Source organism: Aptenodytes patagonicus, chromosome 17 (genome assembly GCF_965638725.1).
Source record: "Aptenodytes patagonicus chromosome 17, bAptPat1.pri.cur, whole genome shotgun sequence".
NCBI classification, from domain to species: Eukaryota; Metazoa; Chordata; class Aves; order Sphenisciformes; family Spheniscidae; genus Aptenodytes; species Aptenodytes patagonicus.
Genome location: NC_134965.1, coordinates 2,522,557 through 2,544,560, shown reverse-complemented (window position 1 = coordinate 2,544,560; position 22,004 = coordinate 2,522,557). Strand labels below are relative to the sequence as shown.

Genomic DNA, 22,004 nt, shown 5'->3' with positions numbered 1-22,004 from the left:
TCAGTATTTATTGGCAAATTAGTGTTCCTAAAGACTTCCTTTTGCTTGTTCTTTTCTGGAGCTTGGAGAAATAAGATTTCACGTAATGCATCTGGGATTGGATTACTGGATTGAATTTTGCAGAGTACACTAGGGATAGCTGAGCCTGTTTAGAAAGCAGCTAAGCCCCTCTAAGTCAGTAAAAATTCAATTCATGATAGTCAATGAGGGATTTTTCGGTGTTTTTTGTTTTGGGTGGTTTATTTGCTGTTGGATGGTCGTGTTTCCTTTGAGGTGTTTTATCAAGGTTTATTAAGCTTTTGGTGGAGGCGATGGTGGGATACAGCCTTTCCCTGAAAAACAGGAAGGAAGAAAGCATCCTGGAAGCTGATGTCCCTCAGCTGCTTGCTTGTTGAACACAAACATTAATTCTTATAGGAGCTCTTCAGCTGAGTTTATATGTTGTGACCATTTTGGAAAGCCACAGAAACATGAAGATGTTCAAAATTTATCAAAGCTGAGGTTGTGATTGGTTATTATTTTGCATCTGGTCTTTTGTGTACTCACGAGCTCCCGCTCCTCCCTTCCCTCCCTCCCCCTTCTCTCCTGCTGTAAGTTGAGGTTTTGGTCCTCAAAACCAGGCCAACCACATTATTATAGCGCAGATGGCAATAATCTCTGTGTGTGATTCTGATAACAGATCTCAGGACGCAGCAGGGTTTGGGAAATTCCAGCTCTCCTGCAGGGATGGATCTCGTCCCAGAAGAATAGTGTCTGAATTTAGATTCTGTTTCTCTCTGTAAAATTTACCTGAATTTTTTTTCTGGACTTCCTTTTGTGTTTCTTAGGCCAGTGGCACTGTGTTGCTGGTGCTTCTGGTTCTTTATGCTTGGAACTGAATTTTTTGGAAGAGAACATCAGAGAAGCCTGCACAGTGCTATGCCGGCCTAATTAAGGAGAGGTCTGAATGTCTGAACCTGGGGAGGTAGCTGGGCTAATCTAGAGGGAAAGGAGAAGCGGGCAGGCTGGCAAATTTCTCAGGGTGTGGAATAACTTTTAGTAAAGTCATCAAGATCAAGAAAGGAGGAAAAAAATAATTCTGAATGAGGTAAAGACTGCCATGGGAGGAAACCATAAAATATTTTGTTGAAACCCTGTCTAATATCTTTTAGAGCCCTATGCATCCTATAATAGTCCTGAGAAGGAGGTTGCAGAAATGTGGTATGAGAGAGGACTGTACCTTCCTCGCCCTTAAATAGGAAATGGGCAAAGAAGCAAAATGCTTTTGCTCTTCTAACAGGAAGAAATAATGGTTTTCTAGGTGAGGTTTAATGCTCTCAGCAAATCTTTGCAGCTTATGTTTTTACATTATAGTCGTTTTCTTGAGTCAGACATCCCTGCTGCCTGTTAAGTAAACACAGAAAGCATAGATTATCAGTTAAGAGTATCGACAGCATTTCAAGTGCTATCAGAGAACATTTAATTCAGTTTAATTTTGTGATAAATCTCATGTTTAATCCTCTGGTTGCTCTGTAATCATGTCTCTATTGATCTTTTCTGAATGACTGCATGCAGTTTAATAAACTTTGCCATTAACCCGAGCTTTCTAAAGGGGGAGATTGATTCCAGTATCAAGTCCGATAGAACCAATAAGCACCTGAACATCATTAAATCTGTCCATTGTAAAACATTTGCATTAAGATCAAAGTAAAAGTGTAGAGGTGAATTTGCAGCTTATTAGAGAAGGAGTTTGCAATCGGAAAGTCTCAGTGTGTCAGTCAAAATCAGCAGCAGTTTTCAGCCTGGCTGATTCAAGCTGACACCTCCTTTCATTTCTTATTTCTCAAATCCGTCTTTCATCCTATTGAGCGACCTCCTTCCCTCTTTTCCCAGCCATAATTATATCCTTTAATTTATTCCATCTTTTTCACTCCAGGCATTTGTTTAGTCCAGGTTTTTGAGGTCATTTTTGCCTCATAATAAAACTAGAGTTTGGGTGTCCTTTCGAAGTATTGGTTTGGATTTTCTGTCCTGAACTTCTTTTATAAGGAGTGCCCTAGTTACATGAGATGTAAAATAGGCTAGGGAATGGGGGCCAGGTTATAGAACTGAAAAAAAGGGATGACCTTCTCAAATTCCATCTTCTAAGGCCTGTTCCCACTGCTCCTCACAGGGGCCATCTCACGTACTCCAAATGCCAAAGTGCATTTGGCAATTTGGCCTGGATCCATAAGGGTATGTAAGAGCATTGCTTGCATAGGGACCTAACACCAGCTGAATTGCATTGAAACGAAGCACCTGAATTCCTTGTGACTGAGAGTGCGTTGGTGGCCTTGGGAGCATTTGTGCACCTCCGTGATGTTGGGCAGGCGAATGGTCCCTCCAAACACAGTGGGTCTGACTCTCGGGAAGTACGAGGGAAGAGGGGACTGGCACAGGCTGGCAGGATACTGTCTCTTGTGCAATTTTGCTGTTTGGTCTTTTGTGAAAGCAGTGCTGCTCTTCCAGAGTAGCTGGTAGGGGATGTTCAAGGGCTATAGGGAGCTTAGAAAGGAAACTGCCTGCAGTCTTTCTTCCCTTCCCCCCCGACTCTTCATTCCCATGCAGGCATCAGAAGTTCTCAACCTGCAGGAGAACAAAGGGTCTTTATTGATTTCAAAGGCTGCAACTTGTGTGGAGAGAGTCGGTGGTGGGGGGAACGATAGCAGGAGAGCGCTCCTTGTGAAGCAGAGGCACTGGCTTGGGACAGAGGAGGAGGATGCGGGGAGCTTGTGGTGAGGGAGACAGGAGGAGACCGATCCTCCTGGAGGGGGACAGAGATCGAGAGTTGTCTGGAATTAGGATGAAGAATAGGGAAGGGGAAATGCTGTGACTCCTCTGTGTTAGGAAGGGGAATAGGACATGCAGGGAGTGTATAGGCATGGGAGGGAAAAACATGAGAAAACAAGAACTAAATACACATACATGCAGCTGAGCCATAGCAGTGAGACTGTCCTGAATGAAAGGCAGAGAAAAGGAGATGCAGATGCTTTCCTCTTCCAGTATGGACGATGGAGAAGAGACAAAAGACATGGCTTACCTATTCCACGCATCAGTTGGAGGAGAACAGGGAGATGCAAGAAGTACCTGCTTGGCAGGAGGCTTGTAGGAAGCCCCTGGGTATGGAGATGAGGAGGTGCAAGAGGCAGGGAAGAGGGCTGCAGCAGTCTCACAGGGCATACCCCAGGAACACGCTGGCTGTGGTTGGTTGGCCTGATGAAGTTGAAGGGCCGCAGAGGCTTGGAAGATGAGAGACTGACTTTGCTACTGTTTCCAAAATGAATGAATAGCGCAAGCCCTGGGATGTTTTATGGTGTGTAGCAGTTGGACACTGTTATATTTCTTATCCAGAAGATGGCTGCCTTGATCTAGGTCTGACCGGAGGGAGATGTGCCAACCGCTCCATGAACCCGCATCACCTTTGCAGTGTCTTGTTTGCTTTTTCCAAGCATGTTTGCAGCCCCCTTTGTTCCTGTGGTGCCTGATCCATTTACCTCTTTAAGTATTTAGCATTAGGCCGCGCAGATGAAACAGGATGTGGTTTTACTTCCCTTTTACAGATGAGCACTGCTGCACAGAAGGGCTAAAGGCCCAAATTTGCAGAGCCATTTATTTCCTTTGGAAAACCAGTCAATAGGAATGAAATAGTTTTAGGCCCCTGAATACCCGCTTTGTGGATCGGGGCTTAGCTTACTACTGCAGGTCATGGAGAGAGTCAGTGGAAGATCAGGAATTTCAACATAAGTCTCCAAGTACCCACATTAATAACTTACCATCTCAGTCTGGCTAGCTCTAATCCTGTGCCTGGCAGGGTACAAGTTGTGATAAGATCAGACAGGAGAGATTTGGATACCGGCACCAACAAGCAGCTTAGAAAACAAATCTTTAATAGGAAAGGTTTCTTTCCAAGTGCAGACTGATTCCTGCTTATGGTTCTAATTCTCTTCAACATATTCCGTAGCTCTTGAGAGATGCATTGCAGAGCTTTATCTGCTTTCTGCTCGAGGCAAGTTTTTACATTGAGACAGCAGTTCGGATGCTTCCTACAGAAGAAATGGTTACAAGTTCAGTTGAGACAGCCGGGTATACAATAAAATGTGGTTTGAATTTAAGTATTGCTCAAGCAGTATGATTCACAGTTTTCGTAACTCCTCGCAAGTTTGCTGGAGGCATTAGCAAAGCTCTTGACTTGAGATGTTCTGTTTTGGAACTGGATTCCCTGACTGTGCATCCCTACCAAGTTAAATCTGTAGCTTCTAGGTGGCAATAAACAAGAAATATTACAGAAATTGCTTTTCCAGCCACTGAATAGCCCTGAATATTAGATGACATTTCAGTTTTAAAAGATCTATCCACAAAGTAGCTTTAAAAAATTGAATATTTGCAGAAGACATCATATTTTCAGCCATGGCACAACTGTAAAGGAGATTTTCTTCATCTTTTTCTGTGGTGTATGAGGTAGCTTTACAGGGTCTGTGCCCTGTAATAAAACTGAAGAAAGTAGTCATCTCTGGTTTTCCCTTTTTATTTATTCATGCTATCTTCTGTGCCCGTTCAACTGGAGACTCCGTATTCTAAATACAGGATGGAATGGAAGAACTGTGTTTCCCCTCCTAGGAACTGCTGAATATACCTGATGGTTTTTTGGGTGATGCTACATTTGGAGCATCCACTGGCCTAAAGCTGAAACAAATGCTTTGTTGCAAGGATGCGATGTATCAACAGAAGTGGAGAAATAAAGACAGACAGCATGTGTGGCAGTTATCCAGTGGGTCTGATTCTCTGCATTTGGTACGGTGGCTTATACCTTTGTAAAGTAACAACAAAATAGGTCCGGTATTTATTTCATCTGTGTATATGAGTGAGGACTCTTGAGACAGGAGCAACTTACATCTATTTTGTAAGTGGTGCGAAGGACAAGGCAATGATAAATCTTGTCTGTTATGCTAAGCTGTGCTTCTGAACTGCAGAGAGGGGGATTTGCCAATGATCAGCACTGTACAAGAATGTAATCCCTCTGGTTTTTTGATCGTCAAATTTATCTTCACTCTATCTGTTTCCTAGGGGAAGAATAAGCTAGCAAATGGAAAGGTTACGTATTGCTCTATTTCTTAAACTTTTGTTCTTTACTATTTTTTTCAGCCTGAATGCTAGAAGGAGGTTTCTTTTGCAGATGGGAAGTTGAACCGTTGTTTCTTTTTTTCCCTCTAATTGCACAAAGGTTCTGATCCTTTTCCTAATAAAGAATATTACCAAGCTCACCTTAAGTGATGCAGTCCTCTGGTCCTATCTGAGCTCTCTTTCTTTCTCTCTCTCTCTCTCTCTCTCCCCCCTTATTTTCTAATCACTGTTCTTTCATTTTAAAATCTGCCTTCATCAGTCTTTTGTGTGAGGTTGTATGCCACATGCCAAGAACAGTGGGAGAGTTAAGTGGTTCCCAGGGAAGGAGAAAGAAGATCAAGAGGAGTATGAGACAGTAGGAGCTTAGAAGACAGAGAAGCTAGTGTGTTAAGTAGTTAGACTTCTTGACCCATGAGATAGAAAAGAGTTGTTTCAAAATAGATTTTTATTTCAAAAAGCTCAATAATTATAACACATTATTATGTGTAGGTTTTTGGTTTGGTTAAAAAATCTGCAGGTTGGAGCATTTACCATCTGGCATAATCCATGCGTAGTTCTTCTAATTCTGTCCTTTTTCCTTGCTTATTTCTGTATTGTCTGTCCAAAGAGCTTGGTTGGTCCTGCTTGCTTGCATGTGCAGAGGGATGCCTCCGGTTTCCCTGTGTGCTTGTAAGGCTTCATTTGTGATACAGAAATAAATGACGTGGGTGTTTCCATCTCTCCCTGTTCTCTCCCTGTATAGCACAGTTTCCTAGTTGTTTTTACCTATGTTGTCTCAAAGCGGTTTCTTTGTCTTGACTCCTGGAGAAGCAGATTTTCTGGTCTAGTCTTGAGGCTAACATGGCAGCAAAGCTAACCTCTTCTGTGGTGTCCCGACTCAGTTCCTTTCTGTGGCCGTGATATTTTAGTGAGCATTGTGAGACCTTCAGAATACATTGGACTTCCCTGGTGCTGTACCATCTTTCCGCAAGACAAGGAATACAGAGGTGTTCTGATTTGATTTACAAACCATAATACATTTTTTATGACTGCTGAGTGCTGTGCTAATGAATGGTGCCAGTGTGAGAGCCCGGAGGCTGAAGTCATCTGTTTAGCCCTAGTGCAGGAACAGCAGGAATGAGAGCCGTCTAAGCCCACATCCGTTTATTCTAACCCTACCAATAAGGGGGGGTACCCTTTAAATGTAAGACTTATTGGCCCACTAACTCCTTGGCCTCGGTCCGTGGTCTGCCAACGAAAGTGCCATTTGAATTATTCAGTGAACAGCATATGTATCTGGAGAGTGGAGAAGCCCACAGTCAGCTTCGTGCCAAAAACCCCGCTGGAGGGAAATATGATTTCATTGCAGAAGTCTCCTGGTAAAGCTGGCAGGACATTGGGCAAAAATAAAGGACTGATTCTTTTGGACGTGACATAAACAAGATTAAAAGGGGACATATTCTCTACTTAAAGCTAAGAAAACAATGTAATTTGGTCCTAAGACGGCATGTCTATTTTGGTCAGTATATGCAGATCTTGTATAACTACAGATACAAACATACAAAATTTTTATTTTTGGGAGAAAGTTTGAAATTTTAAAATTTCGTATTACTCAGTGTGGTACTTGATAACTGTTCAGCTGGACTCACTCCACCATGAAAATCCCATTTTCCAAGGAGAAAAAATTTTGGCCCTGCTGTGATGTGAAGCTGACCCTTGAACTCAGGTGCAGGCATCTGCGTGAAACATAAGACGGTCCCACCCCGTGCCCGCAGTCACCTGCATTTCTGCATCAGATCAAGGCGTTGCTGTGCATGGCTTGACTATATAGAATAACAGTGCTGTATACAAATATGGGATCATGACTGTAAACGTGGAAATAGTATGTTGTAGCACAGGGAACAAAACAAATTCACCTTTGTTTTAGGAGGTGGCTTAATACTTTTCTCTCTCTGCCTAATCTATAATTGTAACTCAGCAGCACAAGAGCAGTGAAGCCCTCTTTGTTGGCATGAAGATTTAAAGCGAGCATCCCTAGGGACTATTTTTCTCCCCACACCCCTTTTCTATTTCTTTTCATTCCTCAAACAAAGAAAATAAACACTTCATGAGAATGTGGCCGTGCTGCTCACAGGATATATCAAGTACGTTTATTTAAGGCCCAGCACTGTGAAATAAACCCAGGGCCAGTGGGAATAGATTTCCCTTGGCTGCAAGGGCTGCATACTGTGTGAGCAGTCTCGGAGATGTAAGTTATGTAAAGCATGTCTGGGACGGAGTGTTTTGTTACCGGTAACACGCCTGTTGTGTTAGGAGCACTCAGAGTCGTGCCCTGAATTCTGCCAGAGCTCGTGCTCACGGAGCGGTGATGGGCCAAAAGGGCAGCCAGTGTGGGCAGGCACAGCCCTGTTTGCTGTGAGATCTGCCCTGGATACTTTACCAAGTAAAAGAGGTTGTAGGTGATTGAAAGACAGGGACTTATCGAAGATGATTTGAAAAGTTTGAAAGACTGTACGTGGAGGAGTTGGAGAGAACGTGGCTGAGATGATGCCAGCAGAGGACGCAGATTCCCTGCTGGGAGAGGCCAGTTCTTGCTGGTATTTCAGACAGCATATACTCAAAAAAAGGCAGAGTCACAGGTGTAATGAAGATGATTTAGTCAAATCTGCAAGAAAGAGGTAACCTTGGACTTTGCTAACAACTTGTGTAAGACCTAAAATAATCTCTAGAAAAAACACGACGGGACTTCTAGACTGGCAGAAGCTGGGTGGAGTAAGAGCTTCAGGACCTCTTTCTTTTGGCAGGAGTACACAGGTTTCTGGCTAAGTCAGTCTGAGCAGAATCAGCTGTGTGTACTTTGCCTTCTACAAAACTGGGCAGCTTCAAGAAAAGCAGTTCAGTGGCTCTGTAATCTAAGCTGGCATTGCTCAGCACTTTCTTGGACACTAGCTCCAAGGTTTTTCCTAACTCTTGATTGCACGGACTCCAGTAATTTGGATGAGTGTTCTCCACAACTGTAGCGTGGTATGGTATAGTATTTTGAGTGACAAAACTGAGAAGGGAGAGGGGAGGATAAGGCTGAGAATACCACATCGTGTTTGAAAAAGATGAAATAAATGAATGGCAATCAGTTGCTCTGATACTCATCTTCAGGTATGACATCAGTTTTTGCCAGCTTCGATTTCATAGGGCCTCTTTGGCATAACAGCTGGCATTGTAGTCTTAGATTTCAGCTAAACGTTTGTTTTGTGTAGCATCTGTAGGCTTAGTGAATACTATGAAAAATGTTGTATAAGACTGTCCATTTTGCTTTTCAGAGAAGTTGCTCCAGCTGTTTTGTAGAACTGGGTGCCTTTGAAATCTTGAGTAGTTACATTCTGCTGTTGTCAAAGTTAGTGTGTAGGAGTAAGTTTTAATCTTTTGTACTCAAATACTTGAATAAAATTGCTTTTTAAACATGCTTTTTATCATGTCAAGGTAAAAATTTGAGTGTATGCTCATATTCAGCAGTGTCAAAACAGATAAGAACAAGCTTAAGGATTTTGCTAAAATCCCACTGAATGCCGTGAGACTTAGACACACATGTACGTGTAATTAAACATGAGAAAGTTATTCAGGTAAGGCACAGAAACAATATTATGTAGTCTGTGTGAATAATCACAAAAGAACAATGCAGATCTCATTTGAAGTATCAAGTGCCATAAATTGTTGAGAAATAGAGTGTCGGCATCCAAACACACAGTATGCTGAAGAAAGGCATGGTCTGTTGGTTGAACTTACGAACAGGGAAGGACATTTATTTTGCTGAGTAAAATACTTCTTTTAGATTACTTCCTTAGGTCTAGTGCGTTAGAAGAAGTCAGTCACAGTGTACTTGTGCTAAAGAGTGACTGCTATGCCATTACAACAATAAACAGTGTAAAATCTAAGTAGAAAAGAGTTGACAGCCATATATTCTTTCAATAATGCCAGGTAGAACACAATTTAAAGTGTGTAACCATGGCTGAGTTGAGGAGTAGTATGTGTACAGGATCCCTTGTTTCCATTTGCCTGATGTATGTAGCGGACAACTATGTATTTAAGTTCCTCCAAGTTTGGTTTTTTTTTAGTTTGGCCCTTGTGTTTTTATGAATTGTGATGCCGCTGTTAATGATATAATGGCCTACTTTATTTCTTGAAGATCCTGAAGTCATTTACTCAATCCGGTTCGACTTACTCTGGAGTGGGAGAGTCTTCTCTTATTGAGACCCTTTCCCACCTGTTACCGAAGCTGGAAGGCGCACGGTGAGGGAGAGGATTGCAGGAGGGTTTCCTCTTGCTGATATGAGTTGAATGTAATTAGAATCCAGTTTTCCTCTGCCTCCATCTCCTATTTAGTATGTGGCATTGAGGGAGGCCGTCGCACTACATATTTTAGAAACAATTATCTGTGTCCTTATAATATGTGGTGCTTACTAAAGCCAGATTTGCAGGAGTGCTCAGCACTCCCAGTAGCTGCTGAAATCAGTGAAGATTGTGCTTCGTTAGATGAAGTGCTCTGTAGAGCTAAGTTCTCTGAAAAATCAAATCTTAGGTGCTTCCTAATGGGTGCTTAAAATTAGCAGATGTTTTTGACCTGAACATGTCAGGACTGTTGTTGCCACCTACAAAATGGAAATAGTGAAATACCTTCATCTAGCTAAACAGCTGTAAAATAGGTCATTGATGTTTGTTGAGCATCTGATGCTGTAGTGAGAAGCTGTTATAGAAAAGCCTTTGAGGAAATTAATAATTGCGCATTCGGAGGAGGGTGTGAATGGAGTGTAAGTAAACAAGTTTCAGGTCCACATGCTGGACAAAGAGGAGAAAACAAAATCCCGAGTGGCTGCTTATTAGCTGAATACCTTCCATTCTGCACAGGGAAATAAGAGCATGTGATCTTCTAATTAAAGATTGTATCATGACACATATGCACAAGAGGGCTGAATTGAGGTGGTGGTTGCAGCCTTAATCCTAGCCTTTCATAAGTTCCAAGTCCTTGACTTCGTAACCTCAACAATGTTGCTTTAATGTAGTTTTTTGTGTGTAATTTAAATCAGCAGCACCTGAAAAGGAACCTTCTGTTTATCAATGATATTGTTAACAAATGATTTTGGGATGAAAAATCAAAGCAATCTCTTTGCTACAGAAACGCTTTTATAAAACATATCTCAAGCAGACAGCAACTTGCTTTTCTATTGTTTTGCCTTCATCTGTAATCACCACATAGCGTCCTGCAGCCTGGTACAGCATTTCATCTTCAGTCTGTTGCACAACCTTTTTTGCACAACACTGAACTACTTTGTTTTCAGATTCCAGAGAGATGCGGGAGACAATGGATTGTAATTTTATGAAAACAAAGCAAGATTAAACCTTTCTGCAGAGGTCTTGTGACTTGAAGAAATTGCTGGGATTAGTGGATGGGCTACTGTACCCACTACGGTTGACATCATGGCTCTCTTCACCAGTCCCTTGTGTCCTAAAATACCATAATTTCCACACTTTGAGAATCCTTTTCTCTTTTGCACTGCACTTTACACCTGCCTTCCTTTCTCCCTGGTGTTGTTTTATGAGTGTTTGCAATTTTTTCCCCCGGATAAATGCTTTTGAGGAACTAATTGTGCATTCAGAAGAATACACAGTGCGTTTAGCTATCTTATCTGGAGGGAAATGAATGACTCTTATAAACGTCTCATTTTCTGATTTTGAAAGATTGCAGGGACTAGTCAGTGCATTGTTTTCAGACCTTTACGTCTTCTTGTTACTGCTAGAACTAAAATAACGAATTATGAAATGCGAGAGAGGGGTATTGAAGTCTTAGGGCATTTTCATCCATCAGCTATAAAAATTATTCCCAAATGTAACGGAAAACCCAGTATGAGTCGATGAAGACTGTCAAGATGCGATGGCAATTTTGGTACCCTCAGACTGGCACCGTTTCCTGATTCTGAGGGGGGTTTGGTTCAGTTTGTGCAGCTGTTTGTGTGTGGTGCTCTACTGGATTCCCAGCTAGCGATACCCACTGCCTGATGCTAACAAAGCTGCAGTATTTCTCTCAGCTGTACTCTCTAGGCATCTTAATTTCTTGCAAGCTAAATTTTTGTAACAAATTGTCTCAGCGAATATGGAGGTGGTGGTTTTGCCAGTGTTTGTGCATTTTTTCATAGGAAGCCCTTTGGCTGCTTCTTGCTTCTCCTCACGTGACGTCCCTGGCAAATGAAGCACTTCTGCAGCTGACAGCCAGGGCCGAGGTGCTGAGTCTGTCTTACAGTTGTGTCCATAACTTGGAAAGAATTTCAAATCAACTTGTGTAGCTAGTGAGAATGTATTCCCCCCCCCCTTAATTGGCTTCTTCCTTCTGCACTAGTGTTCCTGATCAAATGTGAATTGCTTGTACCTTGAATATAGATGAAAGGCTCCAGAAGTACTTTTCTTACAATTCTACTTGACAAGGATGCTTGGATGTCTGAATAGTGGACAGGGGCAAACTGGTAGATTCAAGCTTGCTTTTCTAACTATTTGTGTTTTAAGTGGAGCATTACACTGACATTTCATGACTGTTTAATAATTTTGGGTTTTTTAAAAGTGTCTTATTTCTTTATATTAATTTTATTGTTGGAGCGAAGGATAAATTGTTGGGCTCTGATAGAAAGCTGTTGTGGACTTTAGCAAGAACCTGAGGAGCAAATAATTGTAATATAGTTGTAGACTGATGAGTTATTATTTGGTTTTACTAGCCCTGCGCTGTAATCTGCTTTTGTTTTTAATAATCAGTTTTTAAAAGTTGCACTTTACTGGGGTCATGTTCAGTGCAAATTCAGAAAGTAAGTTCTTGGAACACCAGAATCACAACGATAATCCACAAGGATGATTTGGAAAGATCAAGGCTTGAAATCCCTGAGCAGCGCCTGAAATTTTCATCCAGATAAGCGCCTGCAGTGCGTTTGCTACACAGTGCATTTGCAGCATTGCTTTTCATCAAGTGTTCCCATAGAAAAATCCTTTAATAAGGCGTGGAACAGAGTTCCTGTTGTTTACATGTAGTTTTTAAGTCATCATCAGAGGGAAGGTGGCTGGAGGGCAAGGGCAGGAGGAAAGGGCAGCAGCGATGTACTGGCTCTCGGGTGAGATTCATGGGGGTGAAGCGTGTACCCCGCAAAGCAGTGTGAAGCACTGCTCGGCTGCCACTGAGGATCTGATCTATAATTAATGAGCTGTCATTTACATAGCAAGAAGATGGACTCTCCTGAAATAAATCAGGCATAGCTCCCTGAAAGCTTAACACTTGATGAGAATGCAGTGTGTCCTTCAAGCCTCCCACCTTGAGAAATTATCTGGTGTACCCACGGAGGCTGCTTCTCCTCCCCTCACCAAATGCAGGGCTTGGATTGAAATTGTTAATATTAATTGGAGCTGAGATGATTGCAATGCCACCCCATCAGGCTTCAGCAGCCCTCCTGCTCCCTGACGTCGCGGCAGGAGTCTGTTCAGCATGGGCGGCTCTTCTCCGCTATGGCACGTACAGTGGTATCAGGTTGATTAATGTGCCCAATAGAAATAAAACAAATGGAAATTTTTTTAGATTATACGGTACACTCATAAATATTAATGCACTTCTGTATTGAATTGCATGTAATTACATATTTATACATTTAAGTCACCTTCCTGATACACTTAAGGCACTTTACTGATGAAAGATATCTCTGAATAAGATGGTTTTAAACCATGCCTAATATGTTTGTAGGATTTATTTAATAATGTGTGGGCTTGTATGCTGGCAGGAGAGGAGAAAAACCTCCATTAAAGTCTGAATGTGTTGTTCACAGGGTTTGCTACTTAGTTTGAATCGACTCCATGGGTAGCTGCTGAAAAATATGTCTCGACATGAAATATTACTACATCTCCTTATCTATGTAGATAAGGTCTGTGCAGTCCTGTCACCTTAGAGTAATTACAGCTTATTACTCTAATCATGATGATGCCTGAAGTCTGTAATTAAGATTGTGCTGGCTAATGTACTAGCACGTGGCATGGTACAGCTATTGTCCTATCTAAACAACAGAAAGATAAAAACTGGATGAGGGAGAAAGGGCAGAAAGTGGGTAAGTGATTTATGCAGGGCCATGGTTCCCAGCCAAGCGCTGTCTCCGCCAAACCCAATGGCTTCCAAGAGGGCAGAATCCATGTGTGTCCTCCACAGCCTCGTGTGTGCTGCCGTACTGACGGTGTGTCCGAAACAATCCTGGGCAGTTTGCACCCTCAAACATGAGGATCGACACCCCGGGTGATCTCTATTCAAGCTAGTTTTAATGCATACTATCCACCTGTGTCTAAGCTTTTATTATTTTAATGTGTCCTGTTGCAGTCCAGTCTGCAGATGAAGAATTTAATATATATTTCTATATACGTATGTATTTTAAGGCCAAATCGTATATTGGTTGAAAGCAATGAGAGGTTCTACCATACAATTCAGTAATACATGGTTTTGACCCACAGCACTCTGTAATTTTCTCTGCAGCGATGTCAGCTGGTGAAAGGCAGACGGCTGTTCTGGAGGAACATGGTTGTCTAAACACCAATCTTTATGTCTAAATTTCATAGTGAGCCCACCCACCAAACTGGATTCAAGGCCCGCTTTCACAATTTTCAGACTTGCAAGCTATGTACACATGGAGCTCCCTTTCCTCTCTTTGGTCGTGAGCGGAAGAGGCACCTTATTTTTGGAGATTTCTGCAAGTTGTTCCTTCTGTCTTGGAAGATACGTTTTCATAGAGTTTGTAGAAGGCTTTGTGAAGCCAAAGATGTCACTCATCTTTACTGTAGGTATACACACAGATTCTTTCATCCCAATTCTGACATGAACTAAACTTTGCTTTAGGTGTATCTTGACAATTCGTGAAACTTTATGCAATTGGCTAGAACATGGGTTTCTTACGGAGGAGGTTATCCCAGATATGCCCATAGTGATCCGCAAAATTTGACCCATCTTACACCCTCTTTAAAGCTAATGGGAGCTAGTAATTTCTTGATGGCAGTGCTAGCCCCATTAGACATTTTATAAGTTTCTGGAAGCCTGCCACTGCTTCATTTAGATCCCTAGCTGGAAAAGGAAAAAAAAAAAAAAAAAAAAAAAAATCCCACAAAAGCTATTGAGTCATTAGGAGATTTTTATTTTTTTTTTTTTAAATTGAATCCTTTTAATAGCACTTCTATCTACAAATACGAGCGCTGTGTTTTAACAGAAGTCCTGTGCTGGTATAATGTGCTATTCATAAAGCACTGGCTTTTTTGGTACTAATCTGAAAAAATAAAGATATATGTTTATCATTAGCAGCACAATGATAGTTATCTTAAGGCACAAATCTGTTCTATGATAAAATATCTCATTGTCTCAATAGACTGCATTGAACAAGTTGTAATTCTGGTGCTTTTCTGCTGTGTTGAAGTCGCTCTGTGGGAATTGCAGTGTTACTCAGTGTTCCAGTTTGTTTCACGAAGTGTAGCCGAATAGGGCTGAGTGCGGGAATCGGTGTGCGAGGTGCTCTGCATTTGTTATCCAGGAGGTCAGCACGTATTTGTAGTTGCTGTAGTTGCTATTTTATGAAGCTATTGATGATGAGAATTGGTGAAATTGGTGAAATAACCGTAATATATGACACCTGAGAATTTGCCTTCGTGCATTTGTGGCATATATCTAAATCTAAAACCTTCCTGGGAAAGGAGACAGAAGGCGTGCTCAGAAAAGTGATTCTTCTTGCTTTATTTTTCCTTGGGCTTGCTGTGTAGGATCTCTCAGCTTCTGTACAGTGCTTTTCACAAGTAGATCTCAAAGCACGTTACAACGATCGGTGTTACTACTGACTCTTTTTTTAATAGCTGGAGGAACCAGAGAAGAGACATGACGTTCTTAAAATACTGATCCTGCTTTATAGCTAAGGATGCTAAAGATTTTTTCATGAGCTTGGGTAAAGCTCCTAACTTTTCTCATATGAGTAACACTGTGAAGAAAAGCTTAGGATATTTCCCGTGGTGTCTTAGGTGAAGAAAAGGTAGAAGTGTCTTACAGCTTCTGTTCCGTACTCCCTTTTTTTAATGGTTGTAAAATTATTCTTTTTAACAAATATCAAATTTGAACATTGACTGTCTTCAGTTTAATTAATGTTCTCATTTGTTTTAGTTACAAATTTTGTGAAGCTCTTGTGTTTTAGGTAGGCATTTAGGGAGCATTCTTTAATTAAAGCCAAACTGATTTTTGCCTTTAGGCATGGGTTTGTTGCATTAAAAGGTGGCATAATTTGAATTATATTCTCCTGAACCTGAATCTTTTTGTGGCACAGCGACCAACAGCCCAATTTCTTTCCTGCTATTGGTTATAATATTAAGTGACAATAAACAGAAGCATGAAGGCTTACAAGATCATATAGTACTTGATGGTAGGGCACAGAGAGCTTTTGGTCAAAGCAGCCAAGCATGTTAGTAGAGTATGCTTAAAGTATTACACTATTTAAGTAATATGCCCCTTATATGGAAATACTGTACTCTTACATATGGAGTTCTTGGAGTAGATGTGAATTAGCAAATTGTTTTTATTAGATGCACAATATGCATTGTAATTTACACCTTTCCAATAGCTTCTAATTCTTCTCTCCCAATGACCCTCCAGCCTCCTCGTCCTCTGCCTTTAATTTCGTGTTATTGGAGAGGTTTGTTTTTTTTTTTCATGTAACATTTATTTGAAACAAAAATATGAATTGCGTGTGTTGCAGAGTATCAGTAAGAAAATACAGTAGCTGTAGGCTAAGCGACAAAACACATGTTTATGTTACAAGACTTGAGTGTTTTTTATAGACAGATATTGATTCTGGGGTTTAAAGAAGGGTCAGTAACAAGTTTTCAAATACAAGCCTTTTGTGTGTGTGTGTGTGTGTGTGTGTGCGCGCGCGCGCTTTCCCCATCCCCCTGAGATTTGGAAATCTTCTGCTTAGGTCAGGCTTGAGGGAAACGTCCGCTGAAGTCAATTGAGATTCATTGGCTTTAATTGGATTTAGGTCAGCTCTTGCCTTGTCCTGTCAAATACAAGAAATAATAAAAATAAATGTGAAAAGCCAAGCCTTGTTTAAATTGAAGACAATTGTTAATTTAAACATTATAAACATAGGCTGTCCTCTAAATGCTTACTTCATACATGAGATGTGTTTGAGAATTATGAGGTTGACGGTATGAAATCTAAAGGAGTATGTGTCTGCTTCTGTGCACTCACTTCATCTGACAGATTTTATTTTGCATTTGCCTATCTTTTGATTAAGTGGACACCAGTGAAGACTGCTTTCTTCTTTTCTGGTGACTGTAGCATTGCCTCAAGAATGCTTTGCTGGTCACCTAGAATTGCTGCTTAAAGAGGTCGACCAAATCAGAGCCGTATCTTAACCGCTGTGTTTTTCTTCTCTTCCGTACCCCACTCCCTCCCTCTGCAGAAGGACGTAGCTCTGAAACCTCAGGAACGTGTGGAGAAGCGACAGAATCCTCTAGCCAAGAAGAAACGGGAAGCACTTACCAACGGGCTGTCTTATCTTCCGAAAAAGAACAGACTTCACCACCACCAGTACAGCTCTGACCGAGAAAATGATCGTAATCTTTGTCAGCACCTTGGGAAAAGGAAGAAAATACCGAAGGGCCTCAGACAGGTGGGAGACAAGTTATCTGTTGCGGGGAGGGAGGGCTTTGGCTGTTGGCACGTGGTATGTGGAAATGGATTTCTCATTTTGTGGGATCACTTACTTTAACTCCTTCGTAGTTGTTTTATTCTTGGGCTCTCAGGTACTGCTTGGTACCATGTCCTGGTACCAGAAGAGATTAATTGAGTGGGAAAAAGCAAGCAGTGTATTGATGCTAGAGCTGAGTTGATTAATAAACGTGCAAAGGTTGGAAGAGCTTTCCATAGGCTGGCTGTGAGACTGTCAGGACAAACAAATGTGGTCTCTCTATTACATTGTTAGGCCAACTTGGTGCTATAAATAAGCCTTCTTGTCTTTAGACTTTGTACACAGAAGCCTAAGACCCCCCTTGAACATTAAGGGCAAGGTGAGGTAATTGCGAGAGGGGCAGCTGTTAATCAAGACAAAGCTCTAAGACTGATAACGGTGCGAGGAGCTCATTTGTAGGATGTCAGTGGTACTGGTGCATGCTCTCTTGGGTAACTAATCACCTATCCATAAGCAAGAACTTCCTGCTTTCCCAACACTGGTGTTCCCTTTACTGCGGTAGCTGTGGCGCACATGTGACAAAAGCAAGCAGATAGCATCCAGGGTTGCAAAGCTTGAGGCTGGAAATCTTGGACTCTTATTCAGGACTGTACAGTGTTGTGTTTCTTGTTTTTAAAAAAGAAGAAAGCATGACAAGTGTGATTTCTCTGGTGAGCAGGATGCAGAAAAAAGAGCCATGTTTTGCTTTTTTTGAATAAATATCCCTTGAGTGTTTGTTATATGTAAAAGACTAAATTAGAGCTGGGCATTTTAAGTATAGCATGTGCCTGTATGGTCATTCGGCTCATTGTCTGCGAAACTGAAGTCTAAAGTAACAGTAAAGAGGTCAGCTTTGACCTAAATTTGAGTGATATTAATGACTCTTTAACGAAAATTTATGTGTCTAATGGAGATGGTTGATATTCATTGAATGAGTCTTCATCCTTGTTTGGTGCAAACGAAACATTGCTTTGCAGAGAAACTTTTAGAAAATAGTGAGAATTCACTGCTCCTCATTTTGTCAGCTCAGGGAAGTGGAAGGAGCATTGAGGATGACAAGTACATTGACTTGTATTCGGTTTTGATACTCAGAGTTACAGAAGCTGGTAAAAAATGTTTTTGTGATTATTTTTAAGCCTACACTGTATATAGAAATAAAATAAGAGATTATACAGCGCTTCAGCAAAGCAAACGATTTGAAAAATGCCTGTTCTACACTACCACACCCGTTAAAGGTATTTCTTTTAATTTAATTTTACTTTGTATTTCAAAGGGAGGTGGGAAACTCTTCAGGATAGTTGATGCAATGGTAATGTAATAAGTAGATATTGAAGGTTGCTGTGTTTCCTTGACTTTTTTCTGTGTTCACCTACACGGTCGTCATTCTGTTCCTTTTTGGTATGTCAAATGGTAAATGTATGTGCTTTGTGCAGTAGGAACTGGCCTTCGTAAAAGCTGACTTTTTGCACTATTTGATTCCCCTGGCATAGCCTACTGTCAGGTGAAACCTTCCTGCCCGGTACTTAAGCAATGAAGGAATCGGCCTTGCTGCTGAGGGAGGTTATTTGTGAGGTTATGTTTTTAAGAATAAATATACACTGGCTTGGAAGGTATTGAGTTGACAAATGTCATGGAAAATGGTTTTCCTTTTAGCTGATAAATCTGAGTACTCTGCTTAATTCCTGAGGGATAAGGCTGAGAGGAAATAAAGTGTCTTGCTCAATATAAATTTAATACATTTGGTAGGGGTATAGCTCCTTAGATAAGAACGTTTTAGTCTCATGAACAGTTTAGGTGCTGACAAATCCAAGTGGCTTTGACACTTAGACGTGGAAAAAAGATGTCATAGAAAAGACTATAAAGCTTATTTGAAAAGACATGCCCACAACCTTTATATATAGTATTTCTGGTAAGCATTTTCTGTCTTCTTTCAAGACAAATGGTGAAGACCTCGAAAAAAGGAGGAGAATGATAAGTTCTGAGGATGGTTTTCTCTGATCATGTAGCACTTTCCCTCCTAGAGTGACTCTTGGCTGCACACCTTGGGTTTGCTTCCCCACCCAGCAACATCCCACTGAACTCCTGGGCTCTCGATGGGAAGTAAAGTTTCTTGTCAACCTTCTCAGATGACAGCAAGCCAAGAACTGGGGCCCACTGTGTTTTGTGCTTGACAAAGTAGGAGGGTCCAAAGCCAATTAAAGTTCAGTATGCTTCTGGAAATACATATGGTGTCCTTGCTATTATTAGGGCTATATATTTTATACGTAAACAATGTATCTTGCCCCTGTTGTCCCCGGAGGAATCCTGAATTGTCACATGTGAAGATTATAATTGGATGGCAGGATGCAATCTCGATGCTGTCACTTGCATTCCTGTGCTGGCGTAAGACCTTGGCTGCAGTCTGTCCCTGTTGGGAAATGTTTTATACGTGGAGATCTTGTTCGTTGTTTTACCACTGGTTAACAGTCCTGTCTGATACGCCTTTCTGTGAAATCTGTTGTCTGCTGGAAGTAACTCTCACATGCAGGATTTATGGTATGAAGCTCCCTCGTCAAACAGATTTAGTTGAAGTCAGCTATTGGAAGGACTGCTAATTAGTTTTCAGAGAAAACCCTTGCAGTATTCATGCAGGTATTTATCCAGTTATGCTGAAATGCCTACAGGTTTGAAATCCAGAAAATGTGAAACTGTAGGTTAATTAAGGCTCATACTTTACTAGCGAGAAGACTTTTGAACTCTGCTTTGTGAGCTTTTATAAATGTACTTATTAAATGCCTCAAGGAAACTTTAGTTGGCATTAAGCAAACATAAGACTCATCAGAATATTTCTCCAGCGTTTCAAATTTAATTTCCTTTACGATAATTGGTGATGGCGTGTTTTTATGTGTTTTCTGTAAAAATCATTTGGAAATCTTAAAGTGAACATTTTTAAACTAGTAAAAGGGTGGCAACAATTTTTAAATAGTTTTTAATGAGTTTTTATTCCTCAAGGTTCGAGCAGAATGGGGCATACTAGGAAACAATGAGTTTTCATTGCAGAAGGAGTGTTGAGAGTATTTTGATAGTGAGAGGGAAGGATCATTTCTCTTTATTCAGTGGGTGTGTGTTTTGGAAAGAGCAGAAGACACTGACTTTTGCTACCTCTACCATTTCCTTCATTGTTTTCTTTATCTGCTGGGAGATTCATACACCTTCTTGCAGAAAAAGATCATCTTTGGCATATGCTTCTAAAACAGCAATCTGTATGCTGCACAAGTCGTATCTTAACTGGCTTATGTACATACGAGAGCCAACTGCTGCTGGGCTCTACCTTAACCGGTTGATTCCAAAGACACTTGCAGAATATTACATCCCAATCCCAGATACCGTGTGAGTGCAAGGAATGAGACAAACTGGTAATAAATAAGGGGCAGATGATGAATAAAGGGTAGAAAACTTGTGATGGAGAGATGAATTAGGAGGTAAATTTTAATGAGATAAAGGAAGAATGGGAAGAACAGCAAAAAAAGATACACCGCTGACTCTGGCAGTCATCAACTACAAGCATTACAAACTATTAGCTTTCACCTCGTAGTCCATTACATGAATCAATTAAAGGGGAGGGAGGGAAGTATTGAAGCTTTTCCTTCTCAGAATTAAGTCCACGATCCCCTTGGCAGTCTCGCCTTGAATCTATACATCTTAAATTTGAGACTGCTAAGGCTTTTGCTGGCTGGTCTGGATGGCTGCTGTTGTCCCCTGTCACAGTCGCTTGCGAACATCACGTCGTTAATTGTGTTGCAGATTTAGTTATAGCACACTTGTCGTCTGGTGCAGAGGTGCTTGTGTGCTTCAGCGTGGCAAACCTCTGGTGCGGAGGGTGAAATAACCGTTGTGTGATCTGCATTTAATCATGCTTACAGTCAGGAATGGCTTTTGCACGCTCTTAGAAAAGCCTGTACATGACAGGTAATGAGAGCGGAGCAGGAGGTGGGTGTTAGCTGAATGGTTTGTGGTGACATTGGTTGGGGAGCTGAGCAGATGGGTTTGATTGTCACCGGCAGTGTGATTCCAGTGAGAGCTGACTGTGGTGACAAGCGATTTACAATGTGCTATTTACAGTTTGGGTTTGCAGTCTCTCAATGACATCTGAGTGCTCTTTAGCAACTGCTTTCATTACTGCTTTTCTAAGAGCTGTTAATTGAAAATGAAATTGTGGGTGGGCTTTGGGAGTGCAATAGCGGCTACAAGTATTATACGCAGCCATGGAGAACTGTTTAATTTCTTTGACTCCCAACTTGTAGCTCTGTGCAGCAGCAGGGGAAAAAACGTGTACATATTTGTGCAGTGTGAGGTCAGACACCTTGGAAATACTGCATACAACATGCATACACCCATAATGAGTGATAAAGGCTTGAATCTCCTTTTACATAGCTGCTGTGATTTGGGATTACTTTACTGGCAGCCAGTGGATTTCAGTGACTGTAAAACTGCTGAAGATCAGCAAGGAATCTGGGCCATGAAAATAGCTCAGGCAGGACAATAGAAGGGTTTGCAAGCCGTGCTGGCTGCGTTTGGGGTAGTTTTGCACTGTTGGAGGTCTGGCTCTGTATGACTGAAGTTAAAGGAAACACTGCTATTGACTCGTAGAGCGTGGGACAAACTTGCACGCCTTAGGAGTAGTACCAACTAGGCATCGGGTCAGCAGTGATACTGCCATGCATTGATGGAAATTGAGATAATGTTTCCTTCCATTCTGTTTGTAAAGAGAGAGGGTTTGTTTGCCGGTTTTTTTTTTCTTTATTTCAAAATAGTAGCACAACCACTTTGAAATGACTAGGTTTGCTGTTTGTGTTGCAACCTACACAGCATGGTTTGATTATGTGCAAGTGTTGCCAAAAGGTTGAAGTCACCCCAGGCAAATGTTGCAAGCAACAGGACTTTGCAGGGGGCACTGGTTTAATGGAACGTTGTCTGCTCTGTGTTGGTATCCTGTCGTTCAAGGGCATTGTTTATTTGGATTTATTTGTCAATCCACACCTTATTAACAACATTTAATTTGAAAAATAAACTATGAAATTATGAAAAAATCAGATTACAGCACTGAAAGTATAGAAAGGGCCATATACAGGTAACTGTGCTTTGAGG

General features: G+C 41.3%; 1 protein-coding gene across 5 annotated transcripts in view; it reads left to right on the top strand.

Moving 5' to 3' along the window:
* Nucleotides 1-22,004, top strand: part of AUTS2 (activator of transcription and developmental regulator AUTS2) — an 803,292-nt gene that overhangs the window by 197,841 nt on the left and 583,447 nt on the right. For all 5 annotated transcript variants that reach the window (XM_076354390.1, XM_076354394.1, XM_076354392.1 and 2 more), the window contains exon 2: nt 16,611-16,820. In XM_076354390.1, coding sequence (XP_076210505.1) covers nt 16,611-16,820 — 210 coding nt within the window. The remainder of the gene's footprint in view (nt 1-16,610; nt 16,821-22,004) is intronic.